A 17,568-nucleotide genomic window follows, 5' to 3' on the forward strand; every position below is an offset into this window, starting at 1 on the left:
TGTTGACTTCATAGGTGACATTGGGGCCCTGACCTCTCAATACATCGTTGAAGACGGGGGATTGACCCAGCACGTTGAGGTCATTTTGTGATCCTGCAACTCCGAAGAAGGCATGCCAAACCCATGTGTCGAAACCAGCAACCGCTTCAAGGATGATACTTTTTTGGCCTTTTCGATTTCCATAATCACCTTGCCAAGCAGTTGGGCAATTCTTCCATTGCCAATGCATGCAGTCGATGCTACCAATCATTCCAGGGAATCCTCGAGCTTCGGCTTTTTGCAGAAGCCGTTGGAGGTCCCTGGGAGTAGGTCTACGCAGGTAGTCCCTAGTGTACAGAGTTTCAACAGCTTGACAAAATCTTACCAAAGCCTCCAACGTAGTGGACTTCCCCATCGGGGCAATCTCATCCACCTGATCAGCAGATGCTCCATACGCCAACATTCGTATAACAGCTGTAAGCTTTTGCTCCGGAAGAAGCCCCAAAACCCCAGCAGCATCACACTTTTGAACAAAGTATGCATCATAATTGCAAATATCATGCATGACTTTATTGAACAAATGAGGTTGCATTCTAAATCGCCTTCGAAAATCAACATCAGAGTACAAAGAAGTTGGGATAAAATAATCTTCCAAAAGATTCTTACCCCTAGAATGCCTATGTCTTTCCACATTCCGGCGGCGGCCGGCTTGTGAACTATGGCGGCGACCTTGGTTCTCTTCTTCTTCCAAAGCCACTGTTATGAGAACTTGCTCATCGACTTGTCTCTGCAACTCATTGACTTCATCTGCTCTACGGTTTCTCTCTCTTCTTTCTCTCTCTTGTCTCTCCAAGCATCTCCTAAATTCTTCCATTCAGAATGAATGAAGTATGAATTATAAACTCTCAGAAATGAAAATATAGAAAGATGTGGTGTGAGAGGTATGAGCTGAGACTCTGGTTTTATAGAAAAATTTGGCAAGATAGACATGCCACGTGGCTTGATTTTATTGGATGAAAATCATATCTGAAATTTGAAATTCATCCGAAATTTGAACCCTAATTTGTATGAAATTCAAAATTTGAAATTCATCCGAAATTTGAACCCAAATTTATCTGAAATTTGAACCCAAATTTATCTGAAATTTGAATTTTGAAATTCATCCGAAATTTGAACCCAAATTTATCTGAAATTTGAATTTTGAAATTCATTCGAAATTTGAATCCAAAAATTTATCTGAAATTTGAACTTTGAAATTAATCCGAAATTTGAATCCAAATATCTTATCCGAAAATTTTATCTGATTATGAATAGTCTTGACACGTAGGAATCCGAAAATCTTATCTGAAAATATTACCCAAATTAATTATTTTTATTAAAAAATAGGAGGAAAAAACAAAAAAGTAAATAGTAATTGCTATGGCTAAGGGCAACGGGTGGAGAAACGATTTACTATTTGCAAGGGCAACCACTATTCACGTAAATAGTGCTTGCCCTAGCTCCACCCTTGCCATGGCTAAGAGCATCTCCACCCACAAGGGCTAAGTTTAAGGCAAGGGCAAGTAAGGGCTGCCACTATTCACGTGAATAGTGTCAACCTTTGCATTTGTGGTTCCACCCATGAGGGCAAAGTCTAAGGCAATTACTATTCATTGTACTTTATTTCCTATTTTTTTATACTTTAAACCATTAATTTTGATAAGCTTTTTAGATTATATTTTCGGTTGTCATGTGTCACTATTTATTATAAAATTTTCACTTAAAATTTAAGATAACATTTTTCGGATAAAATTTTCAAATAAAATTTTCGGATAAAATTTTCGGTTGCCACGTGTCCATATTTGTTATAAAATTCACATCCCACTCATCATACAATTGAAATATCTACTCACTCATCATACAATTATTTTTAATTATTAGGTATTTATAGGGAAAATATCCAGAATTTTTTGGTATTTTTTTAAAAAAAATTTGAATTTTTTTCGATTTTTTTTGCAATTTTTTAAGCCAAAAAAAGCAAGGCCGTCAGATTTCTGGAAAAAATTGCATCGGAGGGTCCGGGACGCGCCACGTGGCATATTCCTGTTGGAGCCTGTCGGAAGTGACGTCACGCTGACGTCACCAAACTCGGGCTTCAGCCCAGGCAAGACTTGCCCTTGGGCTTGATCGGGCTCGTGGGACCCACCACGAAACAGAGCTGCGGGCCTTGCGCTGGAGCCATCTCGGGCTCGCCCAGGGGGCCTTTCCCCCGGTTTCCTATGCGCGCTGGACGTGCTCTAAGGGCAAATGGGTGGAGTTGCTCTTAATAATAATAAAAAAACCGACCAACAATGTTATATTAAATTTCACAAAATTAATTATTAAAAAATGAATTAACAGTGTATATAAATCTTACGATTCTAAAAGACTTTTGGTTAGTCACCATTCTAGTTTCAGATAAATTTTCTAAAACTGTTTTGGCTATTAAAATATGAGCCAGAAGAAGATATGGAATCCAAACCCTCCTCAAGACCACATCTCCTGCATGCAGGTGTTGGGCAATTTTTATACATGATTTATTATGTCATTCACTCAATATTTTGTAGTTTTTTTTCTTCATTTTTGTATTTCTATTTTTCTATTCAAACAACAATAATGGTGTATTTACTAATCGGAAATTGGAATTCTCATCAGAAATTGAATTTCACTTATGGAGGATTTCTGCGTTCACTTCACATCAAAGAATTGAAAAGTAAGTGGGGCCCACACAAAATTAGGAATTGAATTCCTGATTTTGGAGGAATTCAATTCTTGGGTGGGAGGTGATATTCTAATTTTTGGAAAAGTAACCCAGGAATTCATATTTTTTACTCATTATATCCTCACACAATTTTTAAAATTTCAAATATGCCATCTACTTTAACCCAACAACAAGGACATTTTAGTAATTAGCACAACTTCTACCCTAATTCCATATGATTTAGTAAACAACTTCAATACGAATCCGGAATCTAACTATCCTCAATCCATATGGTTTAGCAAACAACTTCATTAAGAATCTGGAATCTAATTCTCCTCAATTCAATTCCTCCTAATCCAATTACGAATTAATAAACATGCCATAAAGTTAACTATGATTTTCCACCTCTTCAAAGTCTCCATTCAAAGATGGTATCGTAATGTCTCGTATTTTAATTCTCAAAATAAATGGCCCAGATCAAAAGTCCATTAATTATCATGGTGGAGCCGCTTGTGCATATTATCATCTGTAGTTCTCATTCTCAAAGCAAATGTTATTGCAATTCCTTTCAAAACACTGATATTAATAAGAGGCACATTTTAGAATTTTGTCAGCAAACTCAGCATGAGTTGCGTGGGGAAATAGCTCTCTCATCCAATAAAAGATTCAGATTATGCTCAAAGGGTTTACTAAAACCTAACCAATGAAACTACAACAAGAAGTTGAGACATAATCTAGCTAAATCCCTATGGTCATGCATTTTGTTCATCAGTCTTGTCCGTTTGAATACAACTCAATCTTGAAGCACCCAAACATATAAGGAATATGGCAGGCAAAAGGGAGGCTTTGAGAGGATTTTGATGATGCCGAATGAAGTAAACGTACTGAACTGTCGAGCAAATACACTGAGAGATGGCACCAAGTAATCCAAAAATGTCAAGAACATCACCAAATAGCCTTCGCTGGGGTCTTGGATAATAAAACCACCACAACGTCCTCCACCTCCTCAATTCAACTCTTTCCTTTTTACCCTTGTAAATGAGCTCCCAGATGCAAGTCAGTACAGCAGAAATAGCCAACATTACACCAAATACTGCATACTGGGGATTCCTTGGGGAGGAAACCTGATCAAAAGCAAGTGACAAAATCTCTAGGCACAGGGCAATGAGTAAAAAGATCCACTTTGCTGAAGTAGCCTACAAATAAATCAGTAATACAATGAACTAAAACTTAACAAGCAAGAACAATGCAAAAGAAAATGTAGGTTAACTATGATTATGAGTTATGACTATTCGACAACCATTAGGCTTGAAAAATGATGTAGAACAGATGGGGAAAGCAATTGAAGAGGAGTTGCAAAGACGCATGCGCAAGGGTAAATCAGGCAAAACACATCACTTTGCTATGATGTATCGGCTTTTTCGGGCATCTGAGATTGTTTAGCAGCTTGAAACCTGGCGTTAAACTTTTTACACTTTTTGGAAATTTTGTTATTTTTCTATTTTAATTCATTGTTTATTCCTAGAATTTCTAGGAATATTTAAGTAGATTTTACCTGTGACTAGGGTCTTTTTTTTAAAATTCCAATTTGTCAAATAAACCTTAAGGTTTCCTCATATCTTCTTGGTGGATTTCAGAGTTACATGTTCTAGGCTAAAGTTTTAGCCAATCTATTGTCCTCGTCATGCTATGTCAAAAAACTTAAACTGTCACGAAATAAGTCAACAATATATATCAAACTGACACCTCCCTCACGTGCAGCCCCAATCCTACACAATTAGACCCTTCGAACTAGAGCTTTAATGTTAATACCATGTTAGAAAACGTATAGGCTCCAAAAGCTAAGGAAGGACCAAATGATAAGATTTTAAAAAAAATTTACAACATAATTCCAAAATATAAACACTTGAAAATAACCACGAGTGAATGTACTTTCAAAAACTTGGAAACTCGATGACAAAGATTGCGGCTAATATAGGGAGGCGGTTTCAAAAATAAAATAAAAGAAAAAAAATGTGTCGTATAGTAAGTGGAAGACATTTTACCTTAGCGCTCAATGTCTTATCCGGTACACGCAAAGTTACCATAATGTCCTCAGTTCTATTTATTCCCTAGTATGAAAAAAAAAATTGCATTAATAGAGCAAGTTATTTGTCAAATAATAGTGAAAGTATTTCAAATTATTCTAGAACTATTTTCCTTTAAAATTTCAATAAGAAAATTATATTCTACATATGGCATACATATATTTACTTACCGTATTTTCCGATAGAACATGGTTAACATTCTTGTAAAACCACGACCTGCTATGTCGCCGACTTCTGAGCCTAGTTAAAGAATCTTGGCAGGAAAATATTTCTCTACCCATTTTTTGTATCAAGTCATTCATCCAAATATGGTCTTCTTTAATAATTACCAAGGCCTTTTCTATGAGTACTTGAATACCGTACTCAGGGTTCTGGTGACAACTTTCTAGCATTTTTATCACATAGTTCTTATTTTTACCTTTTAAGAAACATGCAATGTCAAGGAAAACTTCTTTAACCAGATCTTCTAGTGCATCGTAACTTATTTGGACAATGTCTTGAATCTCTAAGTCAACAACTCTTTTGTAATCATCCAATGCAGCTTTCCATTGATCTATGCTTCTACCACATAGGAGTGAACCTATAATTGTGAGAGCTAATGGAAGCCCCTTAGCATAGTGCACTATTGCAGTAGCGACTTTCGCATAATCATCAGGAAGTTTATTTCTTCGGAAGGCATTCCAACTGAAGAGCTCAAAAGCTTCATCAAAATATAATTCCTTCACCTTGTATATTAGGTTAACTTGATGAGCGGTTAACAAATGTTTGTCTCTTGTTGTTATGATGATTCTACTGCCCAAACCAAACCAATCAGACCCTCCAACCAATTTGTTTAATTGGTCCAATTGATTCACGTTATCAAGAATTAAGAGGACTTTCTTGTGGCTCAATATTTTCTTTATCACATTGATTCCTTTATCAACATGGGTCCAGTCCAATTGTTTCTCTCCTAGGATCTCAGAAAGAACAATCTTTTGTAGTTTGACTAGGCCTCCAGGTGCCACTGAATTTTCTCCTACACTTGCCAAAAAACAGCTACATTCGAACTCATGGGCAATCGAATTATAAACAGCTTTAGCAATTGTTGTCTTACCTATTCCATTCGGCCCCCATATTCCTAACATGCGAACATCATTTACCCCAATTCCTAAAAGCTCACTTATATCTTGTACGCGAGACTCTATTCCAACTGGATACTTTGCCACATTGAAATAAGTTCGGTTTAATACTTGTGCTGAAATTTCTTCAACAATGTTATGAACAAATTTAGAATTGTGCCTGCCAGTTAAAAGCATATGAAACATTTAATGAAATGGAATTTTGCTAGCTAGCTATATATTTCGATCTTATAATTCTGTCTAAAAAGGAAAAGGGAATATAAACTCTCTCAATAATTTCTCAAGAGGAAGATGCTATATATGTTTAACCAAACAAGCGACTTTAGTTTTATTTTATTCATATTACTTTCCTTAAGAAAAGTAATAATCCTAGCACACTAAGTTCACAAATTTGAGATCAATGTGGCAGTATTTCGTTTATTTATATATGAACTTATTACAATTTCCATTTGTTTATTATAAGTATGATATTCTCATATCAAATGTTCTATTATTTGGCGACCAAATTTAATATAATTTTTTTTCTTGTGATGCTAGTACGTGTGTTGGTGCCCAGGTATGACATGTAGGATAGATTAGGAGAAAAACTTAGTTGTTGCAAGGATAATATTGTTTTCCTATTTTCGACTAATAATGCTATGCCAAGTGGAAGTGTTGTCACGCATGTCATAACGTTATTGACCAGAAATAACAAAATACTATCCTCGTTTCATGGAAGTATTTCTCCTTAGACTAGATGATTGTCAACCTATGCTAGGGTACAACAACACCGAAGAAATCTTGTTTAACTGCCGAAGAAATCTTGTTTAACTGCTGAAATTCCAATTTTATAATCTCATATATATTCTCGTTCCCATTTCGATTCTTTTTACTTATGATTCATTTTTATCTTGATTTCTTGTTATGTAATAATGTGTGAGCAAATTTGTTAAGTACTAAAATGGATGAATTTTTTTAACAAAATAAAGAAATTAGAAACAAATAAATAAATCGAAACGCTAGTAAGTGGTTCTTAGAAATATACCCGTCCAAGAAATACCACCCCGGCAAATTTGTTGCTTCTCTAAGAGCTGCCCTCCATCTCAGCACCTTCTCCATGTTATCTCTGAATTTGTTTTCATGGTTAGCAAATGCCTCACCAAAACTGCCTTGTTGGTTGCGCACATCTATGAGATCCACCTTGTAATAAACTGGCCAAACAATTTTCTGCTTTGCTGCTCTACATTGAAGGATCTCAACCAGTTCATCCAAGCACCAGACTGAAGATGCAAAATTCTCGGAGAATACGATGATAGAAATCCTTGACTCTCCAATCGCTTTAAAAAGCGTTGGCATTAATAGTAGTTCTTCTTCTCTTCTGATAAGCTCATCGGCAAGGAAGGTTTTAATTCCCCTTTGAAGCAAATTTCTGTACAAATTGTCTGTGAAATTGTTGTGGGTATCCGCGTCTCTATAACAGAGAAAGACATCATATGCCCATGAATGGTTGAAAGAAGAAACGGAAGAGGCTCCTAATAATTGAGTGGTCACTGAATCCATTTTGTTTGAGAATGATATGTCAAAGACTTGAAATAATTTATATAGGGTTTAGGGTGTATGCCACTTGCTGTATATTAATTATTTGCAAAGTTGTTTCCTGTTACCTTCACTTGCTGTGGAAGTCAACTTGAATGAGATCGCTTGTTATTTCCTGCGGATTTCGGTGCAACTTTGAAGGTGTTTACTAATCCAGTCGTGTATATACTTGATGATGAAGATGGATAACCAACCGAAACAAGATTTGACCTATCATCTGTCAATTAAAGGTGCCTCGTATTTCTTAACTCATGATACCATGAAGAAAATTGAGGTCTCACCTACCCCAAAATTAACTGGCAATGAAGGAAGTAGTTCAACACCTTATAAGTCCTTAATAAGTTTCTCAACTTTCTAATATGGGACAATTTTTCACATTCTCACAAAAGAAGCCACACAACCAAATGCTCAAGCCATTAAGTTTAACTTTTAGTTTCAGAGTGTGGGTTCGGTTGAGTGGCGGATATAGCCATGTCTGCCTACCCGAAAAATTTCAGAAAAATAAAATATATATGCAGCTTCCTAAACCCAAGACCCTAGAGGCATATGCATGAGAGAGAGAGAGAGAGTGAAGCCGACATGCAACCGCTAAGGCTCAGGCTTTATCACCCAGTTTTCAAGGTTAATATTCTTTTCTTCATAGTTCTAGTATGATACTGGATTGTTGTCAAAACATCTACGGAAGAAATTTTTTTTTCACTCAAATGGTAAAGTTTAGTATGTAAATTTTACTTACTCGACTTTTGAATTTTTTAGTATGTAAATTTTTCCTACTCAACTTTTGAATCCTGAAACTGCCACTATTCGTTTCGATCATAACTCAATCGAATAATATTTTAAACTTCTTATTAAAAAAGGAAAAAAACGAAAAAGAACGTGCAAGTTAGGGTCCTGAGACTTTGTCTAATTTGTTATTTTAAATTGATTTGGAAAAAAGTCTCCTATTCTTAGTTGACCCTTAGTTTATACTCTGTAGTTTGTCCCATGTACTGCGCGTGTGAAGTTGTGTGGTTGAAGCAGTCTGACCATGAAACTTAAAGCAGTCTTATCATGATACTTAAAGCAGTCTGACCATAAAACATTGTTTTGAATGCAAGTGATAGTTTAAATCACAAATGGAGGGAGTTTCTCACACACAATACTACAGTGTTGTGGGAATTTGAACCTGATATACCACTAGTTTGAGAGAAATTCAATTGCTTTTTCACCTCAGCCACACTTCCATAAACACAAATATGCCCCCAGCACAAGCTCCTAGGAACGTTCACCACCTTTCCTGTAATCGAATGTATATTAAAGATCAATACACAACAAAGACTCAGTCATTCCTCCAAGACCTCCTATGTTTTAATTCCTCTTCACGCCTATTTTCCTATACAAGTTACGCAGCACAAATGTTGTGACGCGTTGGTTGGTGGTGTGCCCTATTTTTCTTTTTGTTGCAGACTTTTATGAATAGAATATGTTGGGCCGTCAAATTTAGAAAGAAGAACTTGGACCACGTCAGGAGTCTTTCGGTAAAAGAGGCCTTTCTTCGTATGGAGGCCCAAATCAGGATCCTTTTTTGGCTTTTGCTTCGTCTGGAGTCGTTCCGTTATTGGGGACTTCAACTATGGAGGTCATCTCAATCCTGTTTTCTGTCTTGCACTTTTTATTATTGGCAATTAGTTTGCGCGCACCCAAACACCCAAGATAGATGACGGGCAGAATGTTTACTTTGAAAGGATTCTCCATGCCCTTAAGCATGCACACAAACCGAGCTATGGTGGATAGCCACTGAGAGATTACACAAATTATTAATCCAAAAATGTCAGGAAACATTTCTAAACGCGCGCTTGAGCTTTCTCCATTTTTACACTTGAGAATGAGTTCGCAGATGTTAAAGAATAGAGCCACAGAAGCCAACCACATACCAGTGAGTGCAAACTGTGGATTTCCTGGGGAGAAAAACTGATCACAAATAGCTGCAAGGATCTCCAGGAAGAAGCTAATGATTAAAAATATCCACTCTACTGTGTCGGCCTGCAAAAAAGATAATTAGCCACACAATCAACAAAATCTTCTCTGCTAAAGGAAAAATAAGACAGTTGAAGATTTTTTACCTCTAATAAGAAGCTTTTAATAGTAGTACTCCAACTTGTATTTTCTACCACGCCTGCTTTCGGTTTGGGTTGCTAGTATGAAAAGGCAAGTGCATTAACAAATTATATATATAAAAAGGTTTTGTTTGTAAATTTGAATACATATGTGTATTAAAAGATTATATATAATACTTACTGTAACATCGTCAATTTGGTTACGTAGCTTTTCCAATATTTTAGTATCGGAGCTCGTTTCATCTCGTCCAGGAAACCCTTCAGTGCCTTCAGTTGCATTTACTCCCTAGAGTAACCGAAATAAAAGCAATTGCATGCATAAATAAATAAATAAATAAAAGGAATTTTCTTGACAAATTGAATAAGATAATACATATGTGTACATATATTATACTCACTGTGACAGCCTCAGTGTTAGGAATTCTTCCTTGAAGTGTTTGTAATGCTAGAGTACTGGAGAATGTCTGATCTCCTTCAACCAACTTTTCAGTGTTTTCAACTTTGTTTAGTGCCTATTTTTTCAAAAAAATAATTATATCAACAAAGTAATATATAAAAAAAGTAAAATGGTTTCCCTACTTCCTTCAAGGACAAACTAACAAACAAAAAATAAAAAGGTTTAGGGTTTAGGGTAAAACAATACATATGTGCATATAAATATTTATATACATGTATTCTACTTACATCGTCAGTTCCCGGAGCTTTTCCTAGCAAGTCTTCTTCTTGAATACTGGAGAATGTCTTATCTCCTTCAACCAAGTTTACATTGTTTTCATTAGGGGTGGGCACTCAAACCGGCGAACCGGAAATCCAAGCCGAACCGCACCGAACCAAATCGGAAAAAAACCGAGTTGACTAAAAAGTCAAAAACCGGTCAAAAACCGAACCGAACCGGTTTGGACCGGTTCCAGATCCGGTTCCATGTCTTCAAAACCGAACCGGGCCGAACCGAACCGGTGAAACTAAAAATATATATAATTTCAATATATATTTATATTTAATGCTATATTTTAATTTCACTAAAAAAACCTAATATTTATCCAAGTTCATCTCAAAATATCTCTCTTTTCTCACTTTAGATGTATTTTTATACGAGATTGAATATTTTGTTAATTTTCAAGTAGAAAGTAATATTTCAGTTGAGAATTGTATTAAAAATATTTGAAGAATAATTGTTTATAATCCGGTTCAAGCCGAACGGAACCGGAACCGGACGAAACCGGAGCGAAACCGGTTCAAACCGAACCGGACAGTTTTTGAAATTTTTTTAATTAAAACCGAACCGAACCAAACCGGATGAATAGTACCGGATCGGTTCTAATTTGAGGCAAAAACCGGTCCAAACCGAACCGTGCCCACCCCTAGTTTTCATCTTCATTTTGTTCCTATTCATGAAAAAACCATTGATTTAACAAATTATTATATATAGAGCTTCAATTTAGGGATTCTTCAAATAAGCATATTTGAGGGACACCCTTATAGGTCTCACAACACATTGTTTTTCAATAATTAAGCCGTCTAATTTTTAGATATTCCCCCAAAGATCATCTCTGCAAAGAATCACTTGAATCCGAAACCATTTGACTCCTCAAATAACCTTTTAGGGTCCCTTACGAATTTTTTTTCAACGATCCAAACTATCTATTTTTTTAAGTCTATATTCATAGATCATTCTTGCAAAAAATTAGACAAATCGAAAATCGTTTCGACATCCAATTGTATCCTACAAAATCAATGAACACAGTGCTTCAAGAAAGTACTAAAATTTCAGTAACTCAATTGAGTGGTCAAATGATATTGGATTCAAATGATTTTTTGTAGAGATGATCTTTGAATGATTATCTAAAAAATAGACGGTTTGGATTAGTGAAATATAATGCGGAGTGAGATCGCTCAATAGAAGCTCACTATAATTCCAGTATGTATTTGACTTACTGTAACATCGTCAGTTCTATTAATATGTCCTTGAATCCTTTCTTCTTCTTGAGTATTGGAGAATGTCTCAACTCCAAGCAACTTTGCAGTATTTTCAACTTCATTTAGTCCCTATTGTATGAAAAAACAATTGCATTAACAAACTAATACTTGAAAAGGAAAAAGCTTTTGCCAGTCAAATTGAATAAGACTATATGTGTGTGTGTGTGTTGTGTGTTCCACTCACTGTAACTTCGTTATAAGTTTCAGAAATTTTTCCTTGAAGTCTTTCTATTTCTGGAGTACCGGAGATTGTGTCATTTTGTTCAAGCATCAGTTCATTTCTTTGAGCTTCATTTAGTCCCTATAGTATGATAAACAATTGCATTAATAAGTTTATACAGTCCCCTTCTATTGAGGGATCCCTCAAATAATTTTATTTGAGGGACGCCCTTTAGGGTACCCTACAATTCTTTTCCCAATAATCCAAACCATCTATTTTTTAGGTATTCATTCATAGATCATCCTTACAAAAAATTAGACAAATCGAAAACCGTTTCGACATCCAATTGTGTCTTACAAAATCAATGAACACGGTGCTTTAAGAAAAGTACTAAAATTTTAATAACTCAATTGAGTGGTCACATGATATCGGATTCAAGTGATTTTTTTGTAGAGATGATCTTTGAATGAGTATCTACAAAATAGACGGTTTGGATTAGTGAAATACAATCCGGAGTGGGGCCTACAAGGGGTGTCCCTCAAATAAGCTTATTTGAGGGATCCCTCAATGGAAACTCTCTGTAAGTTTTTATATATATATATGAATGTACGTTTATATAAATTTGAATAGATATATATATATATATATATATAGTGCGTACCGTGCTTGCAAGTCATGCACCCCATGTTCTTCTTCAACATTGGTGAGGACATCTTCTTCGGGTCTTTTCACTTGATGTTCTAGTTCCTTTTTTGTAATTTTGAGGATTTCATGAATATTTGAGGCAGGAACTCTTTTGTAACTTTCTAATATGGATTGCCATTCATCTATATTTTTCCCATACAAAAGTGAACCCATAGCTGTGAGGGCTAATGGATTCCCTTGAGCATAGCCTACGAAACTATTTGCGAGTTCTTGATAATCATCCGGAAGTCCACTTGTTGGGAAGGCATTAGAACTGAAGAGCTCCAAAGCTTCATCAGATTCTAACTCCTTCACTTGGTAGCGCAAATGCTCAACCCTTGCTGATATTCCTGGACGTACCGACTGCCGCGAACAAGAGGATCTTCTGCTTGACATTGTTAATTAACTGGAGCTTGAGGTGTGTCAGAAGAAGGAACTTGAATTGACTGAGAATACTAGAATAGAATGAGGGGAAAGAAAAAGACCCTGAAAGACAAATGAGAGCTAGATAGTATGTCAGAGAAGTAAAGAGAGAAACTGATGGGTTATGAGAATGAGATATAATGAGATAGAGAGAGAGGCAGTAACTCTACTTATATAAAAAAGGAGCAAAGTGTTTCTTGAGACAAGTTATGGAGAGGGATCAGATAAGGGGAGGGAGGGCAGAAGGTAGAGAGGAATGAGGAGGAGGGAGGGAGACAAGTGCATGGGAGAAAGAAGTCGGCTAAAGGGTTGATATTAATAAGGTTTGAGAGAGAGAGAGAGAGAGAGAGAGAGAGAGAGAGAGGAAAACGTGATTGTTTATCAACCGTCTTTTTCTTAAGAGTTCTAGTCGGAGAGAGAGAGAGAGAGGAAAATGTGCTTGTTTATCACCCTACTACGCGGGCCTCTGGTCGGTAAGGGAAATGTGCTTGTTTATCACCCTACTACGCGGGCCTCTTGTGTCAGTCCCAGCACGCAAGCCAATGTTGTCCTTATTACTTACTTGTTTGTCATTTGAAAATAATACTAGCTAACATTAATCACTTATTTCGTTTATTAGGAGGAATTTGAATACTGAACTGCATAAATAATTACTCTTAATCACTTGAGTTATAATTTCGTTGCTAAGTAAAATTAGATTCAATACAAGACACATTTAAATTAAGAATAATACTAGTCATACAACAATTTCATATCACATGATGTGGCAGTTAATGTGTACATATCACATAATGTAAAATACTAGTTTATGTTTTTATAATTTTATTTATTAAAATACACTTTATTCATTTAATTGATGTAGCATATGATATGAATATACCACATCATATAATATAAAAATATATGATATGATATAGAAATATAAGATAAAAATATGATAAGTGTAGCATTACTCTGGAATGTGTGGCGACTATACGGAGAGTGGTGAGGAGAGAAAGTGAGAGGCTCCTTTATCCTGGTTGTTTGAAAGATCCAAGATGGGTATGTTTGAAAGCTCCTCTATCTTTGTTGTTTGAAAGCTCCAAGTGTGACATTGTTGAATGTTGACCAGTTCCATGTTTCGGTTTTCGACACGGCACATGTGGTCTCGTCTCCAGTGGCGGAGCTAGGATTCTTAGTATGCAGGGGCCAAAATTTCAAAATCACTTCTACTAGATTTTTCATCTTCAACTGGGAGGGCCATCACTAATCTAATTGCAGTAATTGTATTACTATATCATATATTTTATAATATATTACAAAAGATTAATAATTAAGTGGGGGGGCCAGGGCCATGGCAGGCCTGGCTGTAGCTCCGCCCCTGCTCGTCTCTGTCAAATTGAACCGGATTCCTAGGCTACAATTTATCTAATTAACTACACTACTCATTCTAATTCATTCTTTAATTATTACACTTTAGCATGCTTCTTATCAATTTGAACCCCCATTATTAAAAAAAAACAAAAAAAAACAAACGAACGAACAGAAAGTGAAAGGTTAAGTATGCTTTTTACACACGTTTAAAAATCTTTATGTAATTAGCAAATATTCAGAATATTATTTATTTTAATTAGTTATTAACCATACTAGTAATCAACAATCATGTATAAATACGTAATTGTCGACAATATAATATTCAGTCTCTATAGCAGAGAAAGACATCATATGCCCAGGAATGGTTGAAAGAAGTAAAGGAAGAGGAGGCTTCTAATAATTGAGTGGTCACTGAATCCATTTTGTTTGATACTGTCAAAGACTTGAAATAATTTATATAGGGTTTAGGGTGTATGCCACTTTCATATGCTGGTTCCTGCTACCTTCAACGTACTGTGAAAGTCAACGTGAATGAGATCGTGCTTGGTATTTCCTGCGGATTTCGGTGCAATTTTGAAGGTGTTTACTAATCCAGTCGTGTATATAGTTGATGATGAAGATGACAAAGATTCTACCAGTCATCTGTTAAAGGATCGTGGTATATAAGTCGTAATACCATAAAAAAAGTTGAGATTACATTCCAAAATTAATTGACAATGAAGGAAGTATAAGTCCTTACTAAAATTTTCAACTTTCCAATATGAAACATTTTTTCACATTCTACCGAAAGAAGCCACACAACCAAATGCTCAAGCCATTTATTTTAAATTTTAGCTTAACGTGTGGTTGTCCTAACTCAATCGAATAATATTTAAACTTCTTATTAAAAAAATTAAAAAAGGAAGTGCAGGTTAGAGTCTTGAGACTTTGTCTAAATTTGTTACTTTAAATTGAAATGGAAAAAGGTCTCCTGTTCTTAGTTGACCCTTAGTTTATATACTCTGTTTGTAGTTTGTCCCTGTACTATGCGTGTGGAATTGTGTGGTTGAAGCAGTATATCATTAAATTTCAAAGCAGTACTGAATCCTACCATGACTAGTCTAATAAAATTGAATGACTCCATGTTTATGATTCTTATTGAACCCTACCATGAAACCTTTAAACCAATAAAAAAGTGACAAGTGGTTTTTTCGGAAATTCTATCTCTTGGTATGAAGAGGCCCTTGATTTTCTGTAACACCCCGACCCCAAATTTAACCCTTATTTACTTATTTAATTATTTAAGGGTATTTTGGTCATATTTTTAACCGGAAAGAGTTTGGAGCAGTGACTAGTATTTTTGGATAGGTCGTACTGAGATGAGTTCATAGACACGTAGTGGGCTCGAATCGGAGTTGTAACGAGAGAGATATGGTCAAAAGAAACCCAGTGGCAAAATCGTAAATATTTTGAAATGGGATTTTTTATAAAAATCAGATTTTCTCTCTCTCTCTCTCTCTCCCTGCGCAGAAACAGCCCCCCCTGTTACTGTTCACCGCGGTGGTTTTTGGGCCACCACAGTCGCATCCGGCCATCGCTGGGGGTGGCACCGGTCCCAAAAGAACCGTGCCATCTTCCTCTTCCCATCCCGGCCAATCTCAGCCACTGGAACCACCTGTGCTCGCCGGAAAATGCAAAAATCCGACCGTTTTTAACCCAAAATTCAAGGAGCTCGTTCTCCCTCATTTCTTCTCCAAATTTGACGAGTAAGGTATGGATTTCTACCTATTTTCCATGCTCTAGCTGATGGTTGGGTAGGATTTCCTTAATTTTGAGCCTAGGATAGTCGATCTTCGATTTGAAATTCTGCCGATTTTGGGAGTTTGTTTTCGGCCACTTCCGGTCCGTTTTTGGGGTAGGTCCAAGAACAAAAGTGGCTCCAAATAGGGTGTTATACCTAGGGTAGGAATTGGGAGCCGTGGTTTTGAGATTTTCCGGCGAAGCGTTATCGCTTTGGGCACCCACGCGCTGCCGGCTCGTGCGGCGGCGCGTGGGCACTGTGGAAAAAGTGACACTGTGTCTCGATGAGATCCTTAGGTTGTCACGAGTGCGTAGGATTTCACGGATCTCAATTCGGACGTCGTTTGACTATCGAACTGACGATCGCATATTGTGCGTTATCCGGGTTCGATAGGTTGGGACCGTTGGATGGACCCAAATTTAATATATGTTAATCTAGATAATTCTAGGATCGTGTAGGAATTCACGGATCGTGAATCGGAGCCCCGAATGTTCCGAATAATAATTTTAAAGTTTATATTTTATATTAACCGTCAGATCGTGCGATCGTGAGCGTTCCGACCGTCCGATCTGAACCAAACTTGCAGGACAAGTGTCCTGTACCTGGTAGAACCCGTAGGGACTTTCGGATCGGAAATTGGAGGTCGTGGGTTCCGCACGTCCGTTTGACCAAGGTTAGAGTAGTTTGACCCTTGGTTGACCGTGAGTCTCCCGGAGTAATCTCACCTTTCCAAGGGAGATTATCGGGTGCTAGACTATTGAGGAGGGTTACACAATATTAGAATTAATATATATAATTATAATTATAATATGTTTGTACAAGAGTACAAAAGAGTCTAGACTGTCAGTTTGGAGTGCTATACGCACTACCTTAGGTACCTTCCCGGCTTTTGAATTCACTACAAGTACCACCAAGTGAAAGTTAGGTCCCACGTGGCGTAGGTTATCCGGCGTGTGGACAGGCCCCATACGTGGCGTTGGTTGTACCGGCGTATGGGGAGATTTGTAATATGATGTTCAGGTCTCACGTGACGTAGGTTATCCGGCGTTGAGACAGGCCCCATACGTGGCGTTGGTTGTACCGGCGTATGGGGAGATTATGTGATATTGTGTTGAGGTCGCACGTGGCGTAGGTTATCCGGCGTGTCGACAGACCCCATACGTGGCGTTGGTTGTACCGGAGTATGGGGAGATTTGTGATATGATGTTGAGGTCCCGCATGGCGTAGGTTATCCGGCGTTGGGACAGGCCCCATACGTGGCGTTGGGACAGGCCCCATACGTGGCGTTGGTTGTACCGGCGTATGGGGAGATATGTGATATGATGTGCAGGTCTCGCGTGGCGTAGGTTATCCGGCGTTGAGACAGACCCCATACGTGGCGTTGGTTGTACCGGCGTATGGGGAGATATTATGATAGTATGGCATGGTCGCACGTGGCGTAGGTTATCCGGCGTGTTGACAGGCCCCATACGTGGCGTTGGTTGTACCGGCGTATGGGGAAATTATATGAAATACAAAGAAATGAAATCAGGTATCGCCCAAGTGTGGAATTGGGTTTTATGGAAGAACTACGTGTGGCTTGATCCCTCAAAGAGGGTACGTAGGCAGCCTAAGGTT

General features: G+C 37.2%; 2 protein-coding genes across 4 annotated transcripts; both read right to left on the reverse strand.

Moving 5' to 3' along the window:
• Positions 3,293-5,102, reverse strand: LOC18768873. Of its 3 annotated transcripts, none has more exons than XM_020570699.1 (3): positions 4,956-5,102; positions 4,744-4,809; positions 3,293-3,822 (listed from the first exon to the last, which is right to left on the reverse strand). In XM_020570699.1, exons 1-3 carry the CDS (start codon positions 5,085-5,087, stop codon positions 3,451-3,453), a joined length of 570 nt encoding a protein of 189 aa, XP_020426288.1. In that variant the 5' UTR covers positions 5,088-5,102; the 3' UTR covers positions 3,293-3,450. The 3 variants fall into 3 exon arrangements, with proteins under 3 accessions (XP_020426288.1, XP_020426287.1, XP_020426289.1); XM_020570698.1 differs by having other exon boundaries at positions 3,293-3,894; XM_020570700.1 differs by lacking the exon at positions 4,956-5,102 and having other exon boundaries at positions 3,293-3,894; positions 4,744-4,873.
• LOC18767165 (TMV resistance protein N) lies at positions 5,149-7,442 on the reverse strand. The gene is made up of 3 exons (XM_020571045.1): positions 6,928-7,442; positions 5,204-6,063; positions 5,149-5,156 (listed from the first exon to the last, which is right to left on the reverse strand). Exons 1-3 carry the CDS (start codon positions 7,440-7,442, stop codon positions 5,149-5,151), a joined length of 1,383 nt encoding a protein of 460 aa, XP_020426634.1.

Source organism: Prunus persica, chromosome G8 (genome assembly GCF_000346465.2).
Source record: "Prunus persica cultivar Lovell chromosome G8, Prunus_persica_NCBIv2, whole genome shotgun sequence".
Lineage (NCBI taxonomy): Eukaryota > Viridiplantae > Streptophyta > Magnoliopsida > Rosales > Rosaceae > Prunus > Prunus persica.

Coding starts and splice junctions, on each gene's coding strand:
- LOC18768873 (XM_020570698.1), bottom strand. CDS start 5,087: ATGAATGACTTGATACAAAAAATGGGTAGAGAAATATTTTCCTGCCAA. Junction 4,810..4,955: donor ATGTTCTATCGGAAAATACG/GTAAGTAAATAT, acceptor TTTTCATACTAG/GGAATAAATAGAACTGAGGA. Junction 3,895..4,743: donor ATAAGACATTGAGCGCTAAG/GTAAAATGTCTT, acceptor ATTTATTTGTAG/GCTACTTCAGCAAAGTGGAT.
- LOC18767165 (XM_020571045.1), bottom strand. CDS start 7,442: ATGGATTCAGTGACCACTCAATTATTAGGAGCCTCTTCCGTTTCTTCT. Junction 6,064..6,927: donor GGGTGGTATTTCTTGGACGG/GTATATTTCTAA, acceptor TTTAACTGGCAG/GCACAATTCTAAATTTGTTC.